Here is an 11,594-nt window from a genome sequence, read left to right as displayed (position 1 = left end):
GCGGCTCTGAGGGGCGCCGGGCCTGGACCCAGAGCCCTTGGCCCGAGCTCTGGAGGGTTTCTCCCCCGACGGGCTCTGCGCCTCCTGCGCTGTGCCTGCCGCGCGCCTTGTCCTCGGCTGGGAGGCGGCGGGACTGTGCATGAGGACGAGGACCGAGGGCTCTGCCCCTCCCTGCTCAGCATGATGGCAGCCTCCTGGTCCGGGAACCCATGGGGTGTCCCTGCTTTGCCACGGGCAGCCACCATTGTCCCCAGGCCCCGTGTGCCCTGCTCCTCCAGGCAGCCAGCAGCCCTGGCAAGCCCTTCCGTGGTCCCCAGCCATGTCTCGCACGCACGGCACTCGGCGCCTCAGCGTGTCACTGCCGTAGCAGGAATTAGCACGTGTCCTCAGAGCCCTGCAAAGAGAGTCTCCCTGCAGGTGCCTCCCCGTACTGCGCCGGGAGCAGCTGCTTTTCCCCCGTCACCCTCGGGTGCTCTCTCTCTCTCTCTCTCTCTCTCCCGTCCTTGTCCCTGCCACGTAAACACGCACAGCCCATCTCGTTACTGGGGCGGTTGCTCTCGAAAGTCTCTGCCCGCCGGTGCCGCGATGCAGCCTGGGTGACGTGCGTCCAACACGCGTGTTTTCTGTGTGAGACACGTTGCGGCCCCTCGTGCTGGGGACGCCCTTGTGCGCGGGGCATTGGGACAGTGGGGGTTGCAAGTGCAACGGAGGGGAGAGTGGCACTAAGGAGATCGTGGCAAGGCTCCCGTCCCTGCACGACGAGCGGGAACGAGGCAGCAGCGCGCCCAGCGGGGCCCCGCGGGGACGTGCCCGGCCCGAGGCTCGAACACGCGGTGCTCTGCGAGTGGCCACGGATGACCACGAAGCACCGCGAGTGCTGACTTAGAGGCTACAGATAAACGTTAGGGTGGAACCTCACGAGCACGGAACCCACGGATGACGAGTGTTGCCCGTGCCGCCCGTCCACCCATCCACCTTCTACGAACGCGCAGGAATTTTTAAAATACGGATTGTATCATATGCTCCTCACTTTTTAAAAACATAATGGAAAAGGATTCCTTTCCTACGAGCATATAAAATTCTCTTTCTCGTCTAAAGCTGCACAGAATTCCGCTTCTGTCTGTGTGTTCATTTTCTATTGCTGTGTCGCAAATTCCCACACGCGTGGTGGCTTCGAATCACACGTCTGTCACCTCACAGGTGCTGCGAGCCGGGAGTCCCGCACAGCGGAGCTGGTTCGCGCCAGGGCTGCGTCCAGGTGTCTCCTCCGAGGCTGGACTGGGGAGGGGCCACGTCCACGCGCATGCCGTGGTCGCCGGCGCCTGGTTCCTCGCAGGCTGGGGGCTGGGCCCCAGTTCTCGCTGGCCGTCAGCTGGAGGCCACCCGCCTCTTCCCGCAGCTCCTCACAGCCAGCCAGGCGGGTGCGTGCTCCCAACACGGCATCGCAGTCCTAGGCACCGTGAGCACACACGTCCGTCACCCCTGCTACACTCTTTGTGGCCACACGCATGTCACAGGCCCCGCCTGCATTCAAGGGGGGGCCCTGAGCACCCCAGCGTGGACCAGCCCACCGCTGTGACGCCTGCCCAGGAATATTGACGGGACACACGCTGACGATTTGGGCTCAGAGACACAGGTTCTGGGTGTCGAGCCGCAGCAGCAAACTGCCCGCAGAGCTGTGTGGCCGCCCGCAGGTGCTTGGAGGGCTCGCCACGCCTGCCCAGCCCGTCCCGGCATCAGAGCTGCCAGCCTTTCCACGTGACGTGGGAGCACTGAGATCACAGGCTGGTTAAACGAGATCTTCTCTCGTTTTGAATGGGGGTGAGCACACTCGCGTTGTTGAGAACCGTGTGTTTCCTTTCGGTGGTCTCCGCACCCCGCGCTCGTTTTCCGTTGCGCCGTCGGCATTCGCCAGCCCCAGTGGGGGCTCTGCGCACAGCAGGTCGATGCGCCCCTCCTCCGTGACGCACACGGCAGATGCGTTTCCCACAGGGCTGCGTGTCTTTGAGTTGGTTTATAGTGTTTTATCTCACGCAACTGTAAAATTTTCACATGGTTAGATTTATTGGTCTTTTTTTTTTTAATGGCTTTCGTGTTTCACTGCAAACTCAGAACAGCCTTTCTCGCTCTGAGATTGTTTTGTCTCTTTCCGTCAATTATTGAGAGAGGTGGAGAGGTGACTCACGTCCCCGACACGATTGTTCCTTTCTCTGTTTCTACTTTTAGCTCTGTCAGTTTTTATTTGTCTGCTTCAAGCCACGTAATCAGGCGCATACAAATTTAGAACTGTTACAGCCTCCTGGAGGGTAACTTTATAAAATGTCTTTATTTAGCCCTAATAACGACCCTTGCTCTAGAACCTATCGGTGTTCACAAGCCGCAGCAGCATTTCGGTTGCGTCTGTGACTATGTCTCCTTCCCTCGCTGCTCCCAGCCGTTCCTGCGCTCCTCTGTGGGCTCCGTCTCGGGCAAGCAGCACACAGTTAGGTCTTCTATCTTTTATCCAGACCAACGATCCTCTTTTTAATTAGAATACTTGACACCTTGCATTTAATCTAATTACTGATTCCTGGGTTTGTATCTACCATCTGATTATATGATTTTTATTTGTCCCAATTGTTTCATGTTTCTTTTAAAATCACTTCCTGTCTACTTTGGATTAATAAAATGCTTTCATTATTCATTTCCCTCTCCTGTCATATTCATTTCCACATGGTTTCTGCTGCTCCTCCGGCGCCACCCCAGAGATCGCAGCGTGCACTCGGGTGGTTCAGGTCTGACGCACGTCGTACGTCCCCGACTTCCGAGCAATGCTAAGGCCTCAGAAAATTCAGCTCCGTTTTCCCTCTCGCCTTTTGTTGTTCATGTTTCCATGAGTTTTATTTCTACTCATAGTTGAGACCCACGGGACATTATAAACATGTCATCGCACCACGATGCTGCCAGGATAAAGGCAAGTCAGTTTCACTCGTGTTTGCCCATTTGTTCACCCTTTCGGGGCCTCCTGGCCTCCTCCTGCGTGTCCGTCTTCCGGGCACCCTGAAACGTTCCTCCCCTGTTCACTTTGGGGGTCCGCCGGTGCTGTCTCTGTCGGTCGGGCAAGGCCCTGCCACCTTGGCTTGGGGCAATATTCTTCCTGCTCTGGAATCCCAGGTCTGCGGCGATTGTCCTTCAGCCCCTGAAAGACGTCTTTCCGTCACCTTCACGTCACGGCTGTCCACAGGCCTGCGTGCCCTGCTGGGGGTGGCTTCCTTGGAGCACGTGCGTGAGGAGCGCAGGGGTGAAAGCGAAGAATGGAGACGGGAGGGTCACGCAGGGACCCGAGTGCGCACACGAAGGACAGGGCATGCGTGGCCCACAGGGACCACTGCGATCCCGACACCACTGTCCCGCGACCTGCTCGCCGCCTGCACTGAAGCCCTCGGGGGACTTCCTGCACCAGAGAGAGGATCGGGAGTCACCCCCAAAAACATTCTGCCCTCATCCCTCTTTGACCCGGGCACTGCGGTCCGGCATCCCTGAAGCCGCGGCGGCCCAGACGAGCCGACTCGCAGGGCACAGCCCAAGGCCAGCTGGAAACAGGATGCTTGAACCTCACGGCACCGGTGCTGACCGCAGACGCTGTATCTGCAGAAACACACGCTGTCTTCTCCAACGGTACGTTCTGCCGCCGAAGGAACGTGAGGATGCGTCAACAGACACAAAAGTACACGCGGGACTTTGACAAGCTGAACAACGACTCACGGAACTAAACATGAAACTACGCTAATGAGGTGTCTCCAGGTTCTAAACACCAACAAGGAAGGGGACGGCACTGCTGGGCCGCCAGGCGGGACAGCGCGTGCGCGGGAGGGGTATAAAAGCCGGCAGCGCGGAGCACCTCACACACCCACTTGCTCACACTCGCTCACACTCGCTCACACCTCCCCCAGCGCACCTGCTCCCACCCCCAGCATGGCCGCGTCCACCATGTCTGTCTGCCCCGACTCCTGGCAGGGGGACGACTGCCCAGAGAGCTGCTGCGAGCCCCCCTGCTGCGCCCCCAGCTGCTGCGCCCCGGCCCCGTGCCTGACCCTGGTCTGCAGCCCAGTGAGCTGTGTGTCCAGCCCCTGCCAGTCAGTCTGCATCAGCACCTGCACGCCCTCGTGCTGCCAGCAGTCTAGCTGTCAGCCCGCTTGCTGCATCCCCTCCGCCTGCCAGCAGGCCTGCTGTGTGCCCGTGTGCTGCAAGCCCATGTGCTGTGTGCCCGTGTGCTCTGAGGCCTCCTCTTCATGCTGCCAGCAGTCTAGCTGCCAGCCGGCTTGCTGCACCTCCTCCCCCTGCCAGCAGTCCTGCTGTGTGCCCGTGTGCTGCAAGCCTGTGTGCTGCAAGCCCGTGTGCTGTGTGCCCGTGTGCTCTGAGGCCTCCTCTTCAAGCTGCCAGCAGTCTAGCTGCCAGCCGGCTTGCTGCACCTCCTCCCCCTGCCAGCAGTCCTGCTGTGTGCCCGTGTGCTGCAAGCCTGTGTGTTGCAAGCCTGTGTGCTGTGTGCCCATCTGCACCAGGGCCACCACCTGCCTGGCCCCCTTGTGCTGCCAGCCCAGCCCCTGCCCCTCCTCCTGCTGCAGACCTTCCTCCTGCGTGTCCCTCCTCTGCCGCCCCGTGTGCAGACCTGCCTGCTGTGCCCCCTCCTCCTCCTGCCAGCCCAGCTGCTGTCGCCCAGCCTCCTGCGTGTCCCTCCTCTGCCGCCCCGCCTGCCCCCGCCCGGCCTGCTGTGACCTCTCCTCAGGCCAGAGGTCCAGCTGCTGACGGGCACGTCCCCAGGGCCAGTGGGCTCAGGTCCCCCCTCCCTGCCAGTCCTGGGACGCCCTGGCCTCCCAGCCCCTGCCCAGGGAGCTCCACCGCAGAGAAGAGCAGCCCCACCCGCAGCAGCCCAGCCTGGTCTGGCCTGAGAGGCTCGCTCCTCCCCTCCTGTCCTCGGCCCACAGGAGCCCGGTGGCTCCACGCTGCACTTTGTCACCAGGCCACGTCCCTCCTTGCTCAGGGCCGGGCCCTGGCTGACCCTGGTCTTCCACCTAAAACAGTCGCTCTCGGCCTCTGAGCTCCAATAAAACCCTTGCCGCCCACGCTGGCCTCTGTGCTGACTGCGGCTCACCTGGCGGGAGGGGGAACAGGGAGGGCCGGTCCTGCTCTGGGGGCCGGGCCTCGGACCCTCCCAGCTGTGGGGGACTCGGGGACTCTCGCACAGGACACCTGGAAGCCCCTGTCTGCCTCACGGCATTGCTCTGCCATCCGGCCACCCCCCAGGTCCTGCGGGGTCCAGCTGTGCTCACTGGCCACTGGGCACCACCTGGGCTCAGGCCAGAGCCCCCCACTGTGGGTAGAAGCAGCTCCTTCCAGGCCAGGGTGGGCTGTCCCGGGGCGGCAGGGCCCGCAGCTGTGCCGGGAGGTGGGGGATCGGGGGAGACGCGGCATCAGCTGGCCCAGCGCCCAGGAGTTCCACTCGGGGACGGTTTGGGCGTCCTGGGCTCCTGCACTCAGGGACGCTCGGGGACGCCTCTGCTCCAGCACGGGCGCCGCTGGGACACAGAGAGAGAACCGAGACGTGGCCTCCAGAGCTCCCGCCTGCTGGGCGGGTTGGTGGGGGCAGGCGGGGAAGGGAAGGTGGCGGTGGTGACGGCGGAGGACGCCCGGGACAGCGTGAGAACGTGTGCAGGCCAGAGGGCAGGAGGGAGGCCTCGTGGCGGTGTCTTAGCTCCTTGCAAGGGAGACAGGGAGGACGCCAGGGCCACACTGTCCCTCCTCTCCTCCTCCACACCCTCCCGGCACCCCATGACCTGGGGCAGGATGTCCCCCAGGCTTCTCGGTCTCGGGGACCGCGGGGGGCCTCAGCGGGCTCTGTGGGCACACAGGCCACTGTTCTGAGAAGGGTCACACAGATCAGCTCGGGCTGCTGTCACAAGACCGGGCGGCTCAAGCATTCACACTGTGAACTGACAGTGGTGACCTGTGGTGCGGGCGCCAGGGCTCGGCGTGCCATTGCTCAGCGCGTGGGGTCCATTGGCCGAAACCTCCCCGAGGGCCATCTCTCTGCCCAACTGTGCATCCCTGCGGGTGTGGACAGGGAGTGCCTGCCCCGGCCTCCTCCAGGGGAATCAGGGCTCAGGTGGCACTCGCCGACACCCTCGCTCCCGCCTCGCAGGGCACCAAGGCCACCCTGCTGTGGGTGAGTTATGTCCCCCAAGTTCACAAGTCGAAGTCCTGACCTCTAGAACTGGGAATGTGACCCTGTTTGGAGATGGGATCTTTAAAGAGGAAATGAAGTTAAGATGAGGCCATCAGGGTGGCCCCGATCCGGTCTGACTGGTGTCCTTGTAAGAAGAGGAGCTGAGGACACAGACACAGAGGGACGACGCTGCAAGGACACAGGGGGGAGGCACCGTCACCATTGTGAATCCCGCCGTCCCGCTGCCTGGCTCGCAGCGGGGATGTGCGGTGGTCCCATAGCGGGAGGCACTGCTTGGCTGGGGAAGGGGGGAGGTGAGGGGGGAGCACAGGCCCGGGCGGCTGTGCGGGAGCTGCGGGCCACATAGGGACAGGCGCTGGGGACGGTGGGGGCTGCGAGGCTGGCAAGGTGGGCAGGAGGGTCCCACACACGCCCGGGAGGCAGAGGACGCTCCCCTGAGAGCTACCGAGAGAGCGATCCAGGGCTTCAGGGGCCGCGCATGCTCGCTCACAGCAATGGAGAGCGGCACGGGGTTCGGGACACGGAAGTTATCTGTGATCTTGCTCAGGGACTTCCCGGTCATGTCATGTGGGCAAAGTTGTGCTGTGCCGGGTTAAGGGGTAAGAAGAACCAAGGAAGTGAAACACCAAGGCAAATGATTTTTTTCCAAAAGATCTCACTGAGCCCGGAAGGGAAGGTCACAGTAGAGGTGGCTCCCTGAGGACCAACACCAGGGGTGGGGCTTAGCTCGGCAAACCCAGAGCTCTCGGGGCAGCGAGGCCGCTGCCTGGAGGATGTTTGTCAGACATTTACAGATACCAAACAGTCACCACAACCCAGGGCGAAGGCTGTCGGTTGGGCAAACGATGGACACCCCAAAAAGCCTGGGGGGCAGAGCTGGGAGTGAGATGCTCTGGGGAGTACGGGCTTCGGGAACATCCACATTTTCCTGGGGGCCTGGAGGGCCCCACGACGCCCTCGGTGGGCACAGCTTGCGGGACCTGAGGAGCTCTGGGCGCTCACCTCCGGCTGCGCCTCGAGCTCTGGGCCAGCGGGAAGTGGCAGGGCAGGCGGAGCTGTGACGTCCTTCAGGGCCGGGCTGCAGAGCCTGGGCCCCAAGTTACTCTCTGTCAGGTCACTGAGCACAAGCTCCTGGCACAGTGGCCCCTCAGAACAAAGAGTACAGTTGTTACAAACACAGTTTGGCAAAGTCACTAAATCAAAAACAACTCTAAGTCACACAATCGGCAACAATAAATTTTAAGGAGGGGAGAGAATCTGACATTGAGAATTATCACATTACAATATGCGAAATGTCCAGTTTTGAACAAAAATCCTGCGGCATGCAAAGAAGCAGGAAAGTATGGCCTGTTCACAGGGGGGAAGAAAACAGTTAATAGAAAACGTCCCTGGAGAAGCCCAGGGTCGAATTTACTAGACAAAGTGTTTCAATTAACTCTCCTACATGTACTCAAAGAGCTAAAGGAAACCACGGACCAAGAACTAAGAGAAACCAGGAGAACAATCTCTCAACAAATAGAGAATATCATAAAGAGAGAGAAATTATAATAAGAGACCAAATAGAAGTTATGGAGTTGAAAAGCATAATAACTGATAGGAAAAAGATCGCTGAGGGGTTCAACGGCCAATCTGAGCAGGCATAAGGACAATTAGAGAACACGAAGACAGTCCATTGAAATCTCCCAGTCTGAAAGGCGGGAAAACAAAAAGAATAAAGAAAAAAATGACAGAGTTTAATTGACCCGTAGGACACCAGCAAGCATAGTAACGCACGCCTAACAGGAGTCCCAGAAAGAGAGCAGAGAGAGGAAGGAGCATATAAAATATTTGAAGAAAAATTTTACAGACCAAAGTAGAGTGCCGGTTGCCAGGGAAGGGGGAGAGGAAATTAGGGAATTAGTGTTCGGTGGGGACAGGGTTTCGGCGGAGCAAGATGAAAAGAGTCGCGAAGATGGATGGAGGTCATCGTTGCACGCTGTGAGTGTGTTTAGTCCCACTGGACCACACACTTAAAAATGGGATGGCAAATTTTATCTTACGTGTATGTTAATACAATACGTTTTTTCAATATTTGAAGAAAATAATGGCCCAAAACTCCCCAAATATGACGAAACACATCTGGGAAGTTCAGTAAACTGCATGTAGAATGAACTCAAACAGATCCCCACGGAGAGACACAATCGAATCCCTGCAAGCCCAGAGTCTCGAAAGCCGCGGGAGGAAGATCGACAGCGGGTTTCTCACCGGGAGCCGGCAAGTCCGGAGGCAGCGGGCGAGCCGCTCACAGGCAGAGGGAAAACCCGCCCACCCAGGCGTCTGTGTCTAGCGAAACTATCCTGCAAAACTGCGGGGAAAACTAAGACACTTCCGGATAAATAAACGCTGACGGAGTTTATGGCGTGCAGACCTGCCCTGCGAGAAACGCCAGCTCAGGATGAAATCCAGGGCGCTAGACGGTGCCGTGGAGCCCTGTGAGGAAGAGCGGAACACCAGGAAGGTGTGGGTCGGCGGTCAGCGGGCCGTGGGGGCTGTCCGGCACGCCAGGTCCTCTCGCTCGCTGGCGCACGGCTCTCCGCATCGCCGTCCTGCGGGCCTCTGTGCGTCAGTGGTGACGCTCCCACTCGGATTTCTGATTTTAGTAATTGCGTCTTCCCTTTTCTTTCCCAGTCAGTCCAGCTAAAGCTTTGTTAATTTTATTGCTCTTTTCAAAAACTGACTTTTGGTTTCAGTGATTTTCCCATTGTTTTTCTACTCTCAATGTCTTTGTTTCCTCCTTTTATTCTAGCATCTAATCTTCATCTCCTTCCTTCTGCCAGCCTTGAGTTTAGTTTGTGCTTCTCTTTTCTAGTTCCTCAAGGCACGTCTTGGTCTGTCTGTGCAGCTACTCCCTGCTGCACAGGAGCGCCTGCCGCCGGTAATTTACAGAGAGAAGCAGTTTGCCGGGCGCACGGCTCCGCAGGCTGTACGAGCCTGGCACCTGCGTCTGCAGCTGGCCAGGGCCCCAGGTGCGTCCGCGCACGGCGCCAGGTGAAGAGGAGCTGGTGTGTGCAGAGACCGCATGACAGGAGCACAAGCGAGAGCCAGACAGGGGCGTGCCAGGCTCCTCCACAGCCAGTTCTGGTGGGAGCCAAGCGGGAGCTCACCCGCTGCCCTGGGAATGGCACCATGCGGAGGAATCCGCACCCACAACCCAAACGCCTGCCACCGGGCCCACCTCCGACACTGGGGACCAAACGTCAACAGGAGCCAAAACACTCCTGAACCACAGCAAGTGTCAAGGTGGATTATTGACTTGATATCTTTCGTGTTTTTAGCATGAGAACGCACAGCCACCAACGCTCCTCTGCGCACTGCGTGTGCCGGATGCCGCGAGCCCCGGTTTGCGGTATTTTCACACGTCGTGTTTTCTCACCGCCCTTTTGGTTACTTCATTGACCCACTGGCTGTTCAAGTGTGTGTTTAATCTCCACATAGCGAATTTTCCCCTTTTCCTTCTGTTACTGATTTCTAGTTTCTGTCAATCGCTTTGGATGAGTCAACGGATACTACTGACTCAGTGCGGGTTTTATACTTCATTTGGGACATAACAGAAGATTTTCTTTGCTACAAAGAGTTACTCGCTTTGGGTACTCTTGCGAACAGAACACGGGGAATAGATACCTTCAACAACTTGCAAGATAAATGTCATGAAGTTGGACTGAATTTGGTAAATTAGTCAGTGTCTGTACAGACAGTGCACCTTCCACGACAGGAAAACATGAAGGGTTTATTGCACAGATAAAAAAAAGTATTAACAGATCCAGACGCTCTCATTTTTTTCATTGTATCTCCCATCAGCAAAATCTCTGTTGTAAAGCTACTGTTGTAAGTGACACTTTGCAAAAAGTTACAAACATTGTTAACCATATTCATGCAAATGCAACACTACATCGTCAGTTTTGTAACATGCTAACGTCGAACCATGAGGCATTCAGTATGGATTTGCCGTATTATTGTAAATTGTTGGCTGTCGCAGGGACAGGTGTTAGCCAATATTTTATCTCTGTGAGAACAGATAGTTAAATTTTATGGAGAACAGATTCAGCAACGTGAATTATTGAAAGAAGATTTCTACAGGAATACAGCATTTCTGTGTGATGTCATGTCAAATCAAAATGACTTGAATATTTCTTTGCAAGGTAAAACTAAGTCTATAGATGATATGTGGCAATAAATCCAAGCATTTCAAAAAAGCTATCTTTTTTCAAAACACCTCTTCAAAAGGAAATTTTGGATGAACATTTTCCCCAGTTAGCAAAGGTCACTGATGAGCAGGATGATATATGCGAATCATTTGAAGAACATGCAGCTGTTATAGACCTACTAATTGGCGAATACAATGAAAGTTTCACTGAGGTTGGGAATCATGACATCCACTCATATTAGCATCACAGCCTCACCTAGTTGGTATCACCAAGGCACCTAAAGAACTACAGATGGAATTGATTGAGCTCTCGGGAGATGACATTTTAAAGTCATTGTTTGATGCTAAGGAAAATCCAGTTGAAATATGGAAAAATGCAATAGAATACCCACACCTTCCGCAACATGTCTGAAAAATGCTTTCTTGCTTTTCTAACCACTTATTGCTGTGAATCCACATTCTCCTCCCTAACCCAAGCAGGACGCCCTCAAGGTCACAAATGACTGACACCGTCTAGAGGATCAGCTGAACCTCTGCACCTCCACGCTGCAACCACATATTCAAATGCTTTCCAACAAAAAGCAGACACAACAGAGTCATTAGAAGGTTAGTTAACTTTGAAATTAACAAATAGTTTTCATTTTTTTTTTTTTTGAGACAGAGTCTCACTGTATTGCCTGGGCTAGAGTGAGTGCCGTGGCGTCAGCCTGGCTCACAGCAACGTCAAGCTCCTGGGCTCAAGCGATCCTCCTGCCTCGGCCTCCCAGAGTAGTTTTCATTTTTTGAAATTATTAAGTACATAGTAGTTAGAGATTATTACAAAATAATGTACATTTTTAAGTATATGTAACTGAAGTTTACTGAATGTGGCCTTATGTGATTACAGCTGAATTAATGTGGCTTCCACCATGGAAAGGTCCCACCCCAGACAAGGCTCAGGGCCGCTGCCGTCAGCTGCGCACGCAGAGCACGTGTGTTCCCGCTGCACGACGTCTCATCAGTGAGCACAGCACAGTCCAGACCGTCACTCACACACAGGAATAGCAAGCAAGCGTCCTTGGACAAGGAAATCGTGAGCGTGAAAGAGAAGAAAACCCTGAGCAAACGACAGTGCAGACGCCCAGGAAACGTGGAGTAAGAACGGGATGCTGATTTTAAAAGAGGAGGAGGAGGAGGAGGAGGAGGAGG

At 56.4% G+C, this 11,594-nt stretch overlaps 1 protein-coding gene across 3 annotated transcripts; it reads left to right on the top strand.

The window, feature by feature from the left end:
• Window positions 1–3,954: 3,954 nt before the first annotated feature.
• Window positions 3,955–4,785, top strand: LOC105824159 (keratin-associated protein 10-3-like). 3 transcript variants are annotated; one of them, XM_012661533.1, is made up of 3 exons: window positions 3,955–4,242; window positions 4,330–4,469; window positions 4,581–4,785. In XM_012661533.1, the coding sequence occupies exons 1-3, from the start codon at window positions 3,955–3,957 to the stop codon at window positions 4,783–4,785; spliced, it is 633 nt and encodes a 210-aa protein (XP_012516987.1). The 3 variants fall into 3 exon arrangements, with proteins under 3 accessions (XP_012516987.1, XP_012516986.1, XP_012516985.1); XM_012661532.1 differs by having other exon boundaries at window positions 3,955–4,173; window positions 4,261–4,785; XM_012661531.1 differs by having other exon boundaries at window positions 3,955–4,785.
• The last annotated feature ends 6,809 nt before the right edge of the window (window positions 4,786–11,594 follow it).

The sequence above is a fragment of the Propithecus coquereli genome, unplaced genomic scaffold (assembly GCF_000956105.1).
Source record: "Propithecus coquereli isolate 6110/MARCELLA unplaced genomic scaffold, Pcoq_1.0 Scaffold717, whole genome shotgun sequence".
NCBI lineage: Eukaryota > Metazoa > Chordata > Mammalia > Primates > Indriidae > Propithecus > Propithecus coquereli.
The sequence above is the reverse complement of the archived record's forward strand: the minus strand, read 5'-3'. Positions and strand labels throughout refer to the sequence as shown.